Source organism: Atractosteus spatula, chromosome 1, assembly GCF_055471065.1.
Source record: "Atractosteus spatula isolate fAtrSpa1 chromosome 1, fAtrSpa1.hap1, whole genome shotgun sequence".
In the NCBI taxonomy this organism is placed as follows: domain Eukaryota; kingdom Metazoa; phylum Chordata; class Actinopteri; order Semionotiformes; family Lepisosteidae; genus Atractosteus; species Atractosteus spatula.
Genome location: NC_142706.1, coordinates 64,318,151 through 64,335,442, shown reverse-complemented (window position 1 = coordinate 64,335,442; position 17,292 = coordinate 64,318,151). Strand labels below are relative to the sequence as shown.

General features: G+C 44.8%; 1 protein-coding gene across 9 annotated transcripts; it reads right to left on the bottom strand.

Annotated features, from left to right (window-relative positions):
- Nucleotides 1-592: 592 nt before the first annotated feature.
- mcrs1 (microspherule protein 1) lies at nucleotides 593-16,260 on the bottom strand. 9 transcript variants are annotated; one of them, XM_088916427.1, is made up of 15 exons: nucleotides 16,051-16,260; nucleotides 15,539-15,643; nucleotides 13,139-13,292; nucleotides 9,928-10,066; nucleotides 9,050-9,214; nucleotides 8,221-8,330; nucleotides 7,416-7,557; nucleotides 7,188-7,326; nucleotides 6,509-6,584; nucleotides 5,809-5,837; nucleotides 5,170-5,262; nucleotides 4,582-4,664; nucleotides 3,957-4,044; nucleotides 1,709-1,836; nucleotides 593-1,283 (listed from the first exon to the last, which is right to left on the bottom strand). In XM_088916427.1, exons 2-15 carry the CDS (start codon nucleotides 15,546-15,548, stop codon nucleotides 1,197-1,199), a joined length of 1,443 nt encoding a protein of 480 aa, XP_088772553.1. In that variant the 5' UTR covers nucleotides 15,549-15,643; nucleotides 16,051-16,260; the 3' UTR covers nucleotides 593-1,196. The 9 variants fall into 9 exon arrangements, with proteins under 9 accessions (XP_088772553.1, XP_088772605.1, XP_088772596.1 ...); XM_088916479.1 differs by having other exon boundaries at nucleotides 7,449-7,557; nucleotides 15,539-15,640; nucleotides 16,056-16,258; XM_088916470.1 differs by having other exon boundaries at nucleotides 7,449-7,557; nucleotides 16,051-16,256.
- Nucleotides 16,261-17,292: the final 1,032 nt, after the last annotated feature.

Genomic DNA, 17,292 nt, shown 5'->3' with positions numbered 1-17,292 from the left:
CTTGCTATGAAATGTTTCCAGTGCTTTCTGGGCAGTCACACTGCTAGCTGTATGACCAGGCCAGCAAGGGTGCTTAAGTGTAGATTCTTTTGTCTTGCATCTGTACTGCAGCAGGGAAAGAAGCCTGCCTGTTACCATTTTCTCACACATTAACAGTACTGTAAAAAAAAACAGCCTTTTGGCTGCAACAGAGGTGAATCACAGACATGCATATGAGCCATAGCCACTTGCTTCAGCTGCCTGGGGCTACAAGGATAGCCTTCATAGAAGATAGCGCGAGAGGGGCTCAGCCTTCATGGCGCTAGGTCCCAGGCTCAGACCACTCGCCACACTCAAGATCAAAGCATAACCTGCTGGGCTGAAATCCAACAACGTTCTTCTAGTTTTATGAAAGATGTATGAGCCTCTGTCGCTGTACCACTCTAAAACATTCCAGACTTTTTGCTGAGCTGGATCCAAATGTATTATTTTTCTGCCCTGAATTGATAAAGTAAGCAAAAAATTGTATTCTCTACCTGGCAGTGCAAGACATTATCCTGGTGGAGGTGTGCCAACTTTTTTTGTGTACATGGAAATGTAAAAGTCAGTCCAAACGCAGTTGCTTAATTTATTGTGCAGAGGTAGGAAGGCTGTCAGATGGCAGTGTAGGACATTAGGCAGAATATTATACTCAAAGTGGGGAAAACATTCGGATGGGTACTATTTTCATCAGCTCCTGCAGGCAGAAAGGCATAGCCTGTACCACTGGCACAGGAAATTCAGTGGTATTTTTCTACTCTTATGAAATACCTTTTACAGCAAAAGACAAGCTTCACAGAAATTTTAGTATTTCAAAGGAGTTTAGTCCAACTTCCCCTACAAATAAAACCATTTAAAAAAAACGAACCTGGGCGTCATACAAAACAAAAAGTCGAGCTCTGCTCCACTAAGACTCAAGGAAAATAGAACACAAAAGCTCTAGGATACCGAGATGTAGGCTTATTTATAAGACAGCTGTAAATACATGAAACCCTCTTTCCACTGGTGCTAGAGCTGCCCATACACGCCCAGGAGTCCTTCAAGAGTCATTTTTCGTGTCTGGGGTCAATTACTGGGAAGCAGAAGCACAATGTGGTATAAACAGAGTCCACTGGTCCACCTTGTCTTGTGCTCCAGTGCAGCTGCACACAGCCTCGTCCATCATCACGAGGTTAGTCTCACTGCTGGTTCATCTTGGCTGCCTCTGCTTTAATAAGAGCGATCAGCTCCTGGTTAATGAGGAAGACGAAACGCAGACCTGCGATCTGAGAGGAAGAGAGAAAAGGTAAAGGTTTTCCCAAGCCTGCCATTACTGTCCTGGCCAGGAAGAGGAAAGAACAAATTCACGCGGGTGTTCATAGCATTTTAATGATCTGCAAGCTACTGTGTCAAAAACCGGTCGTTGATATTTCCAAATTCAATCAGACCTTGCAGATCGATCTTTTACCTTCCCCATTTGTTCCTTTGCCTTCAGTCACTGACCCTCTCTTTTCCCCATCCATAACCCTCACTGTGTCTGCATCCAGAACGTGCAAACATCAGCCAGGCTGACCATTAGCACAAGTGTATCCAGCTCAGGCAGCACACAGCTGCTACATGGCTATGCGACACTGCGCATCAGTCACACGTGAAGTACCGAGGGCAGGCCAGAGTCCCCCAAGCCGGTATCGCCCCAGCTCTCTGTCCTTACCTCCACCACGGAGTTGTTGTTGAGCTTCCACTTGTTCCCCGAGAGGACAGGTCTGCCATCGATGTAGATGGGTCGGCGGCCCTCGTTGGCGATGAAGAAGTCCCCGTTGTTCTTCAGCTTAATGATCCCTGCGGGAAGAGGCAAGCTGTCAGCCTAGCTGGCCCTCAGTTTCCTCTCCTCCCAGACAGCCCTTGCCATTGTCAGGCACCCCAAGTGAAAACCGGTGCCCTAGAATCCCCACAATTTATTTGCACTCAGAAACAGAATCTGTAGCATGAAGTAGGTTTTTCGAGATTTTGCTTATATATATATACACACATGCTGACTTTGTTCTTACTCATTTTTATTTTTTATTTTTTTTGCTCATTGCGGAGAGCTTCAGATCAGTTCTTCCTGATCTCTCATCAGAAGATGCTTCAGCCAGGTGGATGGAAATGTCGTGGGCCTAGAGGAATGACTTTGTCCGAACCACAGGCTAGGCTGGCTAAAACTGCTCTTTGCAAAGCAAGCGCTGACCTGGAGCATTAACCCAGTCAGAGGGCAAAGTTCTCTGTACCACCTGGTTCACAAACAAACTAATCTTACCTTCTGGTGCTGTTGTTATGATGACCAAACAAGATACAAATCAATGCCGAGATAACAAGCTCGGATTTACAGTGCGCATGGAAGGGAGCTGCCTGACATACCAACTGGTATTCAGAAACTCTTATCGTGCAGCATTCCCCTCTGGACATTAGTTTCTGGGGAAAAGGAGAAGTTACTTAAAGCACCAGCTTGCAGGGCAGCCATGGAGAGCAGCAGCTCCCCTCCGAGCAATGACTCTCCTGTTAAGAGTCCTTCACAGTTTTATATGCTGTGAGCCCTACAGTGCCTATCAGACAGGATGCACACACAGCTCAGAAGAGATATTTTAAGAAGGACGGTTAATTGAGCATCACAATCATCAGGCGACACTGATTTTTGATGCAACTTTTAAACAGAATCTAAAAGGAAATAACCAGCTTCCTGTTTGTTAGTATACTGGCTCAAAACATTTTATCCACTTTGCTGAAAGAGCAGGGATTTTTACATTTCTGACACGTCCTCTACAGAACTGGTTTACAGCAAGGAACTGTTTTGTTTGAAGGCAAAGCAGATGGGTGTCATGCTGTTTGCCTGAAGGTAAAACCTTCAGATCAGCTTGTAAAGTTCCCATAAACTATATTGTACTATAGAAAAACCTGAAAAACAAATGTCAAGCTAAGCAGACGATATTTCTTATTAATAATCACCGCATTTTGTGGTTTCAGTGTTAAAATAGACCAATGGCTTTACACACATACAGATAAAGCAACTCATAGAAGTGACAATTTATTACAATTTCAAAATATTATAACCTCTGAAGCATAGGACAAATCATTTACTCATCAGTCACCGGCAACGTTAACCCAGAGCACTTAGTCAAAACAAACAGTGGATCATAAACCACATTACACATATGGAAACTACTTACGTGTTTAAAACTGAGAATAACAACCGCATCTTTACTGAAAGGATGATAGGAGTGTGGAACAAGCTGCCCAGCCATGTTGTTGAAGCTGATACTCCACTTTCTCTCAACAGCTGATGAAATCCTTGGATAAATTACCTACTAACTACCAAACAAGACAGACAGGCCAAATGGCCTCCTCTTGTTTGTAGTCTTTTGTATTATTTTTCTTAAGACTCTTGGGTACAGTAAACCTATTTTTATTTTATTAAATAGCACACCTAGTAGACCTAGTCTGATGTCATTATTTTGTCGTGCCGGGCAGATGTTCACGCAAGCAGGGGGAAACGCTGCTGTGTGCTGGTCTCAAATCACTGCTTCCATGTTTTTACAGCAAATTCAGGTGTTACGTTTAACCCAAGGGTAACGAGCCAGTTCCACATGTCGTAGCTGAACTTCTCCATGTGGTGACAGAGAAGGCGGGAAGCCCAGGAAGGAGTGGGGCACAAGAAACTCCTCTGCTGACATCACAGCACACCTCACACACCAAGCGTTTACTGTACTTACTTGGGGACTCAGAACTTTGAAGTGTGCTGTGCTTAACGGTGCAATCTTTATCGTTACTGCACAAACTTCACAAAAGCTAGACAACAGACTGTAGTCACAAAGTCGTGACTCCTGGTCAGTTCCCCCTGTCTGTCATGATTATCTGTTGCGAAAAGCTTAATTTTCGTAAGAAAAGGAGAGGGATTGAAACAGGTGTGCAGAAGACTGGTATACCTTGTTTCCGGGATATCTTCCAGGCTGGGCCCTCCAGGGACAGGTCCACGTCGATCTGCTTGTCCTTGGTGGCTCGGCCCAGGGTGATCTGCAAGGGCAGACAGGAGCAGTGAGAAGTTGCCAGGTGCTGACTATGTAGGCTCACAGCCCTGACAAGCTTCCACAGCACACATGAGGTTCTCTAGCACACCCCCTGTTGTAAAGTGCTGTGGTTGCAGAACGCATGAACACACAGTGAAGAGCACAGGCCTTGAATTAAAGACAGGTTGTGCTGAAGGTAAGTGATGCAGGGGTCTACACCCTGGTTTGGGGGAGAGACAGGTTTTTCGTCCCTCCTTTGCTCAGTGTGACTAGACCACATGACCATACTTTTGCTGACCAGGAATGTTCAGGGTCTCCATGTTCCTCAGCACTATTTAACACTATAAAAATATAAAATCTGCAGGACAGGCCTATCAATTTTGAAATGGGAATTATGATGATCTGATAAGACAAACCATGCTAACCAGAGTAAGCTACTATTTTTCAGTACAAGGGATTGTTGGCTTCAGTTCTAGAAAAGCAATGGAGCTGCTAAAAAAATACCGCAGTGATCAATACAACCCTAAATCTGAGCATTAGTTACCTCTCGAGACCTCATCAGGTAGCGTACCATCCTCCCACGCAGAGCTGCCAGCGTCTGGTTGTCAAAGTCTGGAGAGTTCATCCCTGCAAGCATTGAAAGTTAGAGCTGCGGTTCTCCGGCTGAAGCAAATCACACATGTGTGTACAGCAGGGGCGAATGGAAATTCTACGAGTTTCCATTGAAATCTGCACAGCAAACAATGCTGCCGGGAGTGTTTACACTGACAGGGCTGGTTATCCCTCAGAGCCCAACTCTCAGCTGCAGGAGCAACGAAAGCTTTGCGTTCGAATTGCGAGCTGCCTGAGGGCTTAAAACCAGAGTTGCAGATGATATCCCACTCGAGCTTCAGGCGGACGTGCAGAAGCTCCAGTGACAGAGGTGTATTTTCACGTTTAGAAACCCTTCGAATCTGACATGCACAAGGTGAAAAGGTGCACAGGAGGCAAAAGAATCTTCATTCCACTCAAGCGGCAGTTTTGCACAGTGTTGCGTGCTGGGAGACGCTATGGGTCAGCGGTTCTGGTACTCCCAGCCCACCAGAGTGAGAAAGAGGGCAGTGGTGGCTCCGAGGGGGCGCAGGGGGCTCACCGGTGATACTGTCCACCAGCACCTGCCAACGCGGCAGCTCCTGCTCCAGCTGCCGGATCTCCCTCTTCTGGTGCCGGTCGGCAATCATCAGCTCTGGAACCGGAGACAGAAGAGAGTCAGGCTCCGTAAACACAGCAGCGGCTCAAGGGCAGATCAAAGCACGCATGCCTCCAACGCAGTTCTGTAAGGAGAAGCTGTCGCATCTCAGAAATGCATCCCAGATCAGATTTCACAACCAGGAGCCGGGCCGTTCATCCCGTTGTTATTATTATTACAAAGTTGCATCGTCAGCTGTAAATGGGATTAAAAGCTCCACTTACAGGCCCTATAACAGAAAATTCAAAAATTCAACCAGCTGTTGCAGCCCTCTCCCTCTTTCTTGGTCTCCCAAATTCACAATTTTCACAAATTCTCTTAACGCCTCAAATATGTCACATACGTTCAGTCTGTTTGCTTGTTTGTATTTTGTCAGTTAAAAAATGTAAAAAAGCAGCTAACCCAGCTATCAAAAACTGAGAGGTGAAACTGAAATTCCAGGTGAACAGAGATATTAATAATTAAAAAAAGCAATGATATTTTAAACACTCTACAGAATTTAGGTGTGACTCTGAAGAAGGTGGTTATGCGAGCTGTGCTTACCGTGCTCCAAAACCTCATCTCTGCTCTCCCTGCGGAAAGAGGAAGAGAGTCAAGGTCAGTTCACACAGCACTGGTGAAATCAGTTCCAATAGGCCCACCTACTAGTTGAGACTAGATTGTAAAGAAAACAACCTGGTTCTGTAAGAAAGGGAGTATAATCTGAGTATCACTCAGTTCTGGAGTAGACACCAGAACCAGAGTTCACTTTAAAGTGCCCTGGGTTTCCCTGGCATGAACTGCAGTATGTAAAAACACAATTTTATTAAAGTGTGTCATTTTAATAATGCAAAAGTTAATCAGTGTGTATTTGTTTAAGAGCTTACACATGCATGTTTCTGCAGCAATCCTGTCACACCCCATTTTTAACACTTGCTCCAGATGTGACCGGTATAATCAGGCAGAGAACAAGACTTGGCTCACTGTACATGCACTTTGCCAGATAACCCAGGCACACAAAACCTCACTCTAAAATTAGTCCTTTTCCAGAACTATGACAAAGCCCTTCTGGCAAACACTTCGAATGACTCGATGTGTATAGATTAAAATGGATAAAGCTGACAAAGCAAAAGGACTGTGCATTAAAATTGACCTGCTTGACACAATCCTAGAGCGAATATGGGTTCATTAAGGGTTTTGCTCCATTGAACACCATGCACAAGACGGTGTGCAAGATCAACCTGCTCAACTCTGGTGATCTTACTTCAGTTTGGCATCATCGACGAGCTGCTCCGCATCAGAGAAGTTGAGCACTTGATCTCCTTTTGGGAGGGGCTGAACTGTAACAACAACATTACCGTTTGTAAGAGAAAACAACAGAAAACAAACAGATTTCACCTCCTATAAAAACTTAAGGTAAATATCAGTAAAATTTAGACACGCATTGAGCAACCATTCTTTGATAACAACTGCATAGAAGAACATTTAAAACTAAGGACAGGAAGCACTTCTTTCATCGGGGATTTGTGGGAGTATGGAACAAGCTATTTTTTTAATTATTTAGGCTGATTTCTTTCAAGATGTGATACTTGCATCAATTGACTACTAGCTACCAAATGGGCTAGATGGTCACTAACACAAGAGGTCAGTGAGAGAACAAATTAAAACCACTCTTAACACCTTGAAAAGCAAAAAGATGTCTTTACAGTGCGTTAATGCAATGTGTGCGTTGAGACCGTTCAGCCTTTGGCAAAATCGAGTGCTTGAAGTTTTTACGATGCCACCTATCTCTAAACCTCTGTCTTGTACTCTTTGACAAGTGTCTCAGAGAGTTTCTGGACATCTGTGAATCCTTTCACACCATCACCTGCGGTGCACAGAAACCACGTGCCAGTTCTATTCCACCTTGGAAATCTAAAGCTTCTTCCATGCTGTCCACTCACCGGTCTGATCCTCCAGCAGGTAGTACTGCTTGAGCAGCTGCCAGTGCACCATCAGGCTCTTGGCTGTGCGCGAGGGATAGAAGACACCAGGGTGTTTACTCAGCAGCTCCTGAAACACCTCCAGCTTGGGCTGACTGGTCTGCAACACGAGCACAGGAGCTCATTAGTCCCCGACTGGTCAAGTTCCGCTCCACAAGTCAAGCTGTACTCAAGCCGGGTGTCACTTACGGATTTGAGCCACGTGAACCCAACCCCACTCACCGAGGGGATTTTGGCCAGCAGAGCCTCTTCTGCCCGGCTGAACAGTGCTTTGCTCTGGATGGCGGCGATGGCCTCAGGGTGCAGCTGGCGCATGGCCTGCCAGGCCAATCTGGAGAGAGAGGACCCAAGAGACTGAAGAGCAGAGAGGACAACAGGGCAGAGGCAGGATGACGGGCAGGGAAGAGACCGAGAGACAGAAGGAAGGCACAGGCGAAGGAAGAAGAGTGAGGGATGGAGAGATTTAGAAAGAAAGGATCTAGGGAGCAGGACAGGCACGAAGGAGAGAAAACACAAACGAGATAGAAAAAGGCCAGGGACAAGTCAAGACAGACAAGGACAGATATGAGCACAATAAATCACTGAAGTGTATCCTTAAGGGAAAGGGCTGGAGAAATGCTGCATTCAATTAAATGTTACAAATACCAACATTAGGAAGCAATCTATTTCAATTATACTTATCAAGTATCAGTAAGGCAAGAAAAGGACTCTAAATGTCAATGCAATTAATAACGCATCAGTGTGGGAAGTGTGAAGATAAAGGTCAGTCTCTGGCTTCCAGAGCTGAGATCTGGGTTGTGATTGAACTTCCTGTTTAAGCCTGACCCAGGTAATACACATCAGTACATCAAACTGATGGTGGCAGAGTAAATACAGCTGTGATTCCAGCTAGACAAATTTGTGGCGGCTTGTAAAAACCCTAAATGGATCAAACTGCTATGCAGTGAAGAGGGCCGGGAAAAAAGTATTTGCACGATTATCAAGCAGCTCTTACTTGGAGATGACAGGGTCGTACAGCAGAGCATACCACCGCTCCTGAATCTCCCTCAGGGTGAACCGGCAGCTGAACTTCACCCCCAGATGAACAGCAGTCAGGTCTGTTGTCTGAAACCACACACAATGTACAGCCTACGATACACATCACTCACTAATATATATGCCCACGAACTCTTTGCAATACAAATCCAGCAAAAGGAAACAAACACAAGCAGGGCAGTTTTCATAGCCCTCTGTGGATCCGGCCCAGATAGCCAATGAAAAGCTAAAGCTACTGCAAAAAAAGCTGACTGTTTCTCCCTAAAAAAGATAAGACATTTTTGAGAAATCATTCCAAGAGACAGTGGCACCTGCAGCACAGGGCTTGCAGCAACAACTGTGGAGTCAGAGTTTGGAAATCTGTGGTCTGGCACATGTACAGTAGATTCCATACTGAGTGTGCACAATGTACACTGGTGTCAGCATAGGTCTCTTTTGGTACAGCTTTCATCAGCACCCCAGTGTGTGTCTATATCACATTTGTTACACCACACAAAAAGTATTAGTGTTAATACGATGTTTAAGTGCACTTAGGTGTTTGTATAGTGTACAAGCATCCTGAGTTTGTCAACACTGATTTGTACAGAATATCACCATAGTGATGTGCAAGTTTCTATAGTGCATATGCAAAGCTTATCAGTTCGTATTGTGTATACATTGCTTAGCAGCATATCTGTATCACGGTCTGTATGCTGCACAGAAGTGTTTACACAGCATGTTGACAGTGTATATCAGTGAGTCCGTGTTTACAGCATGTAGCACCGTGTCAGTGTCAGTGTCAGTCTGACCTGCAGCACTGCGTTGATGAGCAGCAGGTCATCAGTGGGTTTCCAGCGCCCCAGGTCTTTGGTGATCTGCAGTGGCTGTTTGCTCTTCTTCACCCTCTTGGTGATGGGAGTAGGTGCAGCCACAGTGGTCAGAGGGGGCACCGGCGTGCTGCTGGACTTTGACACCTTCATGGTAAGAGAGGAGTCAGACAGGGACCTGGACTATCTGATGTACAGCGAAGCGAGCTTCCTCTATTTCTGAAGCCAGCCAACTCTTCCCTAGAAGAACCACCACCTCAGAGCTCTCCAGCACACAGTGGGCAGTGCTGCAGCTTGGACAGTGAGCAGGCAAACTCCAGGCTACAAAGCCTATGCCGTACCCTGACAAGAGCTTTATCTCAGACAATTAGCTAGAGTCCTAAACGAAGGTTTAATAGCAAATTTTAGATCTACAGCAAAAAAAACAAACTGAAAATGCTGTTTTCTTTTAACTATAACTGCATGCTTTCTGCAGTCGATTCCCCCGCAAGACCTGATTTACAGTCACATGCTGTTGCTGATCTCCCAAGATAACTGCACTCCGCACTGTCAGTGTAACAGGTGACAGGAAACTGTGGTTTACCTCACACTCACACCCCCGGTCGCCCGTGCCATTCCACAGCAGCATAAACTCGAATGTGAGTGTGTTATCTTAAATCAGAATTGAAATGACTATGTAATACACATGCATAGCTCTCCAACAGCTTAACAGCATGAGCTCACTAATTTTGAAAAACCTAACACGCATTCAGAAACAGACCCCGTCTGAAGCAGCGTGTCTATTTCTAGCTCTTGCACATGATTGTACGCCGAGTCTGAGCCTCAGTGTGGTGCCACCTCCCAGTCTCCATGTCTGTTACCTTCTTCCTCTCATTGGAAGAGGGCTCGCTGCCAGAGCAGCGTGCCGGCTCTATCACCGGGGGGCCCTTCACCCGACTGGACGACTTGGCCAGGCTGCTCTCCACCAATTCGTCATCAAACTTCTTACGTTTTATAGACCTTGAGAGAAGGAAAGGGAATCCCTTAGTGACTTAAGAGATCTGTAAGTTTGTACATGTGGAAGACATCCTTAATGCAAACAAGACTTCTTTGTTCTTTTTCATCCACCTCAAACATGAGCGGTTTCAGGGATACACATCCCTCTAGAGTAACAGTCCTTAACCCTACTGCAGCCTGCACCCTCTTGGTTCTCAAAAATATGTTCTCACACCCCTGATCACAAATCAGTGGGGCAGTCCTGTAAACTTAAGATATAAAATAACTAAAGAATGAAAGTGATAATGACATTTATTTTAACTTTGCAGTAAAACTAAGAATACATTAAAAACTCCATACTTTTTAAAAACAAAACAAAGTAGTTGTCCTTACATGCCAATGCTTAATTTGTGTTTTTTGATGATTTACCTCCTAAAAAAACCCAGGGTGCGTGTGTGCACCCCAGGTTAAAAACCACTGATCTAGAGCTTCACACAAAATAACATATTTCAACAGTTAATGATCACTCATTCAACACTTAACTTTACAAGTGTGTAAACAACGGCTGGGCAACACTTTACCACTGATGCAGCATTTTTAAAAAACTTTTGGTGAACAGCATTGCTAACACACGAAAAACAGTTCCAGTACATCTTGGAACTAGGGATTACAATGCAACAATGCTAGAACTGGCAATTGCATCTTCCTCTTCAGAACGATTTCACCAGAACTCATAGAGCTGAGCTTGTTTTTGTAGCTGCCTTTGACTGTTTAAAGATAGCGGGTATGAGTCGCGCTGACCTGGACGAGTGAGCGAGTTTCGGACTCCTCCTCTGCTGGAGGCCCAGCTCATGGCACGAGTCTCTCCCCGAGTGTTTTGACTACATGAGTCAGTCCGTGTGGGTTTCAGGCTCATCTTAATGAGCACTTTCCTTTGCATCCTCCCCTGCTGTAAGCCTAATTAGCACAAAGTGTGAGCAAGAAGTGAAGTGTGTGCAGGCGCAGTAAGAAAATGAAATCATCTTTTTAAAAGACTGTGTGCAGATAATGAAGGAAATGCAAGATGTTTTGAGCCTAAAGCAGACAGAATCACCAGAGCTCTTCCAATACCTTTACATCAATGTCAAGGAGTATTAAACAGTCACAACAGGGTTGTAGAACTTGTCCTTATGTGAGTTTCTGTTGTGATGTTTTTTATAAAGAGATCATAAGCCATAAGAATAAAAATCAAGCAGCACGATCTGATTTTTCTCTAGAGAACAATCAAAATCATCAGTGTGCTTTTGCGTTTAACAAAAAAAATCAGTAAAAGCCAAATGATTTCCTTTTTTTTTGTTTTAACTACGGTCTCCTTCAAAACGCAAAACACAAAAAGGGAGAATTCTGCAAATTATAATAGCCTCCGGTGTTCTAAAGCTAAAAGGTTGAATAGCTTACATTCTAGCTAAGTTCTCAACTGGCTAATGAACTCATTACTGCAACAAGCTAGACTCCTTTTTGGGGCTTAAACAGGAAACAACTGCAAGACACCCAGCCTGCTGGTCTGTAGCCTTCAAGGCCCAATAAAGGGTAAAGGGGAAGACGTCAGTATAAGTCTTCTACACTGTATGCACCTATACAATGTTTTGGACTATAAGTAGTTCCAATAGGAACACTCTCCAGATTCTCCTTCTGAAGTAGGAGTTAACTGGTACAGGCCTGCAACTTCCCACAAAAAACAAAATTATTTTATGTTACCTAATTGTAATAATTATTAAATTAAGTGTTAAAGAACACTTTTTATCCAGGTATCAAATAAGTTGAATGGGTAAAGTATCACACATCAATTCAACATATCTTCAATTTTATAGTACTCTGCACGAGCATGAGCCAATAATGAGATTAACTGCATGAAAGGAGGTAGATCTATTATAAAAGCAAGAACCCCCCTCCGTTCTTTAATGTAAACGGTGTAGTGCAGGAGCGGTCACATACTGAACCTTCCTGAAATCCAGTGTGAATCATTCACGACAGCCAGGCGTTTATCATTATGTTAAAGAACGACAGGTGGTCAAATCCTGCATTGAGGAAGGACTGGAAGGTTTAATCCTAGTGCAGTGAATGTGAGCGCAGTGCTGCAGCCAGGAGGGAACTGAATGCACAAGTGTGCCCACAGAACCGCGGGCAGGCAAGAACAGAACGCACGAGTGTGCCCACAGTACTGGGGCCAGGAGGGAACTGAACACACGAGTGTGCCCACAGTACTGGGGCCAGGAGGGAACTGAGCGCACGAGTGTGCCCGCAGAACCGTGGGCAGGAGGGAACTGAACATACGAGTGTGCCCACAGTACAAGGGCCAGGAGGGAACTGAACGCACGAGTGTGCCCACAGAACCGCGGGCAGGCAAGAACAGAACGCACGAGTGTGCCCACAGTACTGGGGCCAGGAGGGAACTGAACGCACGAGTGTGCCCACAGTACTGGGGCCAGGAGGGAACTGAACACACGAGTGTGCGCACAGAACTGGGGCCAGGAGGGAACTGAACGCACGAGTGTGCGCACAGAACTGGGGCTAGGAGGGAACTGAACGCACGAGTGTGCGCACAGAACTGGGGCCAAGAGGGAACTGAACGCACGAGTGTGCGCACAGAACTGGGGCCAGGAGGGAACTGAACACACGAGTGTGCCTGCAGAACTGCAGGCAGGAGGGAAATGAACGCACGAGTGTGCCCACAGTACTGGGGCCAGGAGGGAACTGAACGCACGAGTGTGCCCACAGTACTGGGGCCAGGAGGGAACTGAACACACGAGTGTGCCCACAGTACTGGGGCCAGGAGGGAACTGAACACACGAGTGAGCCCGCAGAACTGCAGGCAGGAGGGAAATGAACGCACGAGTGTGCCCACAGTACTGGGGCCAGGAGGGAACTGAACGCACGAGTGTGCCCACAGTACTGGGGCCAGGAGGGAACTGAACACACGAGTGTGCGCACAGAACTGCAGGCAGGAGGGAACTGAACGCACAAGTGTGCGCACAGTACCACGGGCAGAAGTGAACTGAACTCATGACTGTGTGCGTGACTGTGCTGACTCAGTAAGCCAGGGTGTGGTGGGCTGACCTGGACGAGCTGCGTCGTTTGGGCACTCCTCCAGAGAAGGCCTGGGCAGCAGTTCTCTTGGTGTCCTTCCCCGAGGCCAGATCCTCATCCTCGGAGCGACTCTGCACTGCAGCACACCCCGCTGTGCCTGGCACTACGCTCGCACCCTGTAGATCTACACACCACACATTAAGGTTAATTAAATACCACTCTTGCAAATCTATTCAGCTGCAAGCTTTTCACTGGTTTGACTAATTGACAAAGAATTTAACTATATTATAATATACCTGTAACAGAGACCAGCAGTAGTATGGACTGGAGGCAGCAGTATTTGGACTGCTGGTATTTGATGCCAATAAGAGTATCTTAATTTATTTTGTTTTTTATTGTTTACCTAATTACCTTGCCATAAACTGTAGAAGAAAACAACTTCCAGTGAGAAGAAGCAGTCTTATTACATTATAAACATCCAGGCTTGTGAATACATCTCTCTTAATATTGCTCTCGACTTCCAGACAGTTTTGCCGAGAAATACTACTTACTTGTTAACTCTGCATGCAGATCACGTTGGAATATTTCTGCACTGAAATGTCTGCTGCACAACCTGTATTTATTCACTTGTACATCGCATTACATTAGTCATTACAGTGACTAGTGAACAGGAAGGGACGCTTCACGTCACAATTTGTGGGAACTCCAATTCGAGTTTGCGACAACACGGCGACGTACAGTACTTTCACAAAGTTCATGCTTTTGTGCTTAATTAAAAATGTCATTTTTCTTCCCCATAATGTCAATGAATTTGTTTTGTTACTGAGATGGAATAACCAGCCTGATCGATTGCGACCGCAGTTAACCTTTAATAAGGGGATTAATTATTAATTAGCCTCTGACTGAACAAACAACAGGAGACACAGAGACACAGTCCTGCATGACAGGAGTTGAGAATGACCTATTATTTTTATTATTACTAAGTCATTCCAAGTCATTCCCTCCAGACATGCTTCTCCAGATCCTGACACAACAGCAGAGTGAGATACTGGTGCTGTTGCAGCACACTGGAGTAACAGCAGGCAGACAGCAGCCTGGAAGGTCACCCACTTGAAAAATGCACAGTGATATCTTCATAATTAAGGCACAGACATTGCAGCTTCACCCAAAGGCAATGGACCTAGCAAATGTAAATAACACACTGTGCTGCACTTAGCGATGTGCATCTCTTCTAAGAGCGGGATACAGGAAATATATATCATATCACTCTGCAACTCACAGCTGGCAGCCCACTGAAGCTCAGCAGGTGTGAGCCTGGCCAGTACCTGGATGGGAGACCTCCTGGGAAACACTAAGGTTGCTGCTGGACAAGGTGTTGGTGGGGCCAGCAGGGGGCGCTCACCCTGCGGTCTGTGTGGGTCCTAATGCCCCAGTATAGTGACAGGGTCACTATACTGTAAACAGGTGCCATCCTTCAGATGAGACGTAAAACCGAGGTCTTCACTCTCTGTGGTCATTAAAAATCCCAGGGCATCTCTCGAAAAGAGTAGGGATGTAACCCCGGCGTCCTGGCCAAATTTCCCATTTGCTCAATCTTAGCCTCCTAATAATCCCCATCTCTGAACTGGCTTCATCACTCTGCTCTCCTCCCCACTGAGAGCTGGTGTGTGGTGAGAGTACTGGTGTCCTATGGCTGCCGTCACATCATCCAGGTGGGGCTGCACACTGGTGGTGATGGAGGGGATCCTGTTTTACCTGTAAAGGGCTTTGAGTGGAGTGTCCAGAAAAGCGCTATATAAGTGTAAGCAATTATTATTATTATTAAATGCTGTAAAAGACCCTATTCATCAGGAGACTTCCAGAGTTAATCCAGTCATCATCATCATCAAAGTAACTTCTTAAAGCACTTAACAGTAAGAAAAAAGTCAACAAGGAGAAGATGTAACAAAATGAGCAAAACTAAAAACAAGGTTTTAGAATGCAGAGGAAGATACAAGGGGCAGACATAAAACTAATGAAGTAAAAGCCTTTCTGAAGAAGAAGGTTCTGAGTCTTGATTTGAAAGTGCTCAGGGAAGGTGACTCTCTGATGTCCCTGGGGATAGAATTCGAGAGCTTTGAGGCATTTGAGAGAAGGCCCTGTCACCCACAGTATGTAGACAAGCTTGGGGGATAAACAGCAGACCAGAGTCAGACGAACAAAGGTTGCAAGGTGTGAAGAAGGAAAACAGCAGCTTAGACAGGCACTGAGGCGTGAAGCCATGTAGAGCCTTCTAGGTGAGCATGACGATTTTAAAGTCAACACAAAACCTGACAGGATTCCAGGACAGGAGTAAGGAGATCACTTGCATGTGACCTGGCCAAGATCACCACTGGTGAAGTACCTCTCTTCCAGCCCAGTCACTCCAGTGGGGTTTCTGGTGGGACTTACCCTGCTCCATAGCCTGCACTCAATCCCTCTGCTTCAATCAGCCTGCCTGCTCATTTGCTCCTCAGGGATCAGTCCGCCTGCCTGTAAACTAGCGTGCGCCCCCTGCTGAAAGGAAGGGGAGGCACACAACAATCACTTTCCCTGCCAGAATTAATCCACGCGATGTCAGCGTGGTGGTTAAATACCCTTTAGTGTTTAACAAGCAATACTTAAAAAACGGAAGAGAAGCAAAGTTTTTTTTTACAAAAAATAATGTTATGTTTGAATAAAACACAAAGATTACGGTATTTTATTTTACCGAAGCCGGGTTTCAAAAATGAACGTGAATTAGTCTATAAATCGAGACGAGTATTTTTACATTAACACTTCTACTCTGCATAAAATGAAAAAGCACAGTATGTCACTTCTCTGTTTTAAGAATAATTTTCATATTTCAAGTATGTATTTTCATCTATATCCACCTCTGAAACTTTGGTTGCAATATGTTGTTTACAAAAGCACAGGTATCTTACCCGACCTCGGAATCTCTATCCGCTTCCTGTCAAATTACTCTTCTAGCTCCCGTTTTATAAACCCAGGCCAAAAAGTAATAAATTAAACGTGTCCGCCTCTTTTACACATAATCCATTTTCATAATTGCACTGTAGGATAAAGTAAAACTACCGTAAAAGGAACAATACAAACATCACCGCTCCTAGACACAAACACTTCCCGGGCCATACGGAAATGACGTTTTGGGTCATTCCTGAAGTCATGTGACATTGTTCGTTGTAGTGGCGGAAGTAGGGAGTAAAAACTTGTAGATGCTTTAGTTTAGTGTATGATTATTATTGCACTGTAATTGTTGTTTATTCCTTCTATTCCTTTTGTTAAACAAAAATAGATAGCCTGTAAACAACAATCTCTGGACTTTGGTTCGTCTAAATGATATCAGTAAAATCTCGATGCCATTTTCTATGTTCGACAATATTTTGTATTTGTTGCAATTAATTAAGTCAATGAGAAACGTTTATGTCGGCTAAACGGGATGATATAAAAATGATAATTTTGATATCATCGCAGGACAGAACAGAAGCTGGTCAAGAAGAAAATAATGATCAGATTAATTGGCGTCTTTAAATTGCCCTGTATATTAGTGTGCACATGAAGGACTCGTGGGTTCGGCTCCAGTTTACCACGTCTTTACTTAATGTTTAACAAAATAAACTTTATACCTCAATGTATACCAATCTAAAAATAAGTAAACACTCTAACATAGCATAAAATATCTACGACGTTATACACATTCTTAAAAGGATGAGTGTCCGTTTTCAATCATTTCACTGTGCAAGTGGTTGCTGGTGCTGGAATTGCACGATGAAAGACTCCTTCCAAGCCCTGCCGCTTGCTGTAGTCTGTATCTATTTTCCCTGTCCTGGCTCTGAAACTGCGATAGTCCAGTTCTCCGCAGAAGCTCAAAGGAACGGGTGTTTTTCTCCTCAGCACCTGTAAAGGGGGTGTTTTGTGCACTTTTTTGTTTTCATTGTTTACTTTTTTAATGTAAGGCGCTTTGAGAAGTCACTTTTAAAAGTGCTATATAAAATAATGTTGTAATTATTATTATTCAGTTCTTTTAGCATGAATATCATGTCAGTCATGTCTGGACTGGATATCAGAGAAGTTACTGTATATGTTTTTTAATGTGAGTACCTAAGTACTTGCAAAAGCAGGTTCTGTGCTCTGTAGGATCTGAGGGTTCTGACCACACCCCTGTG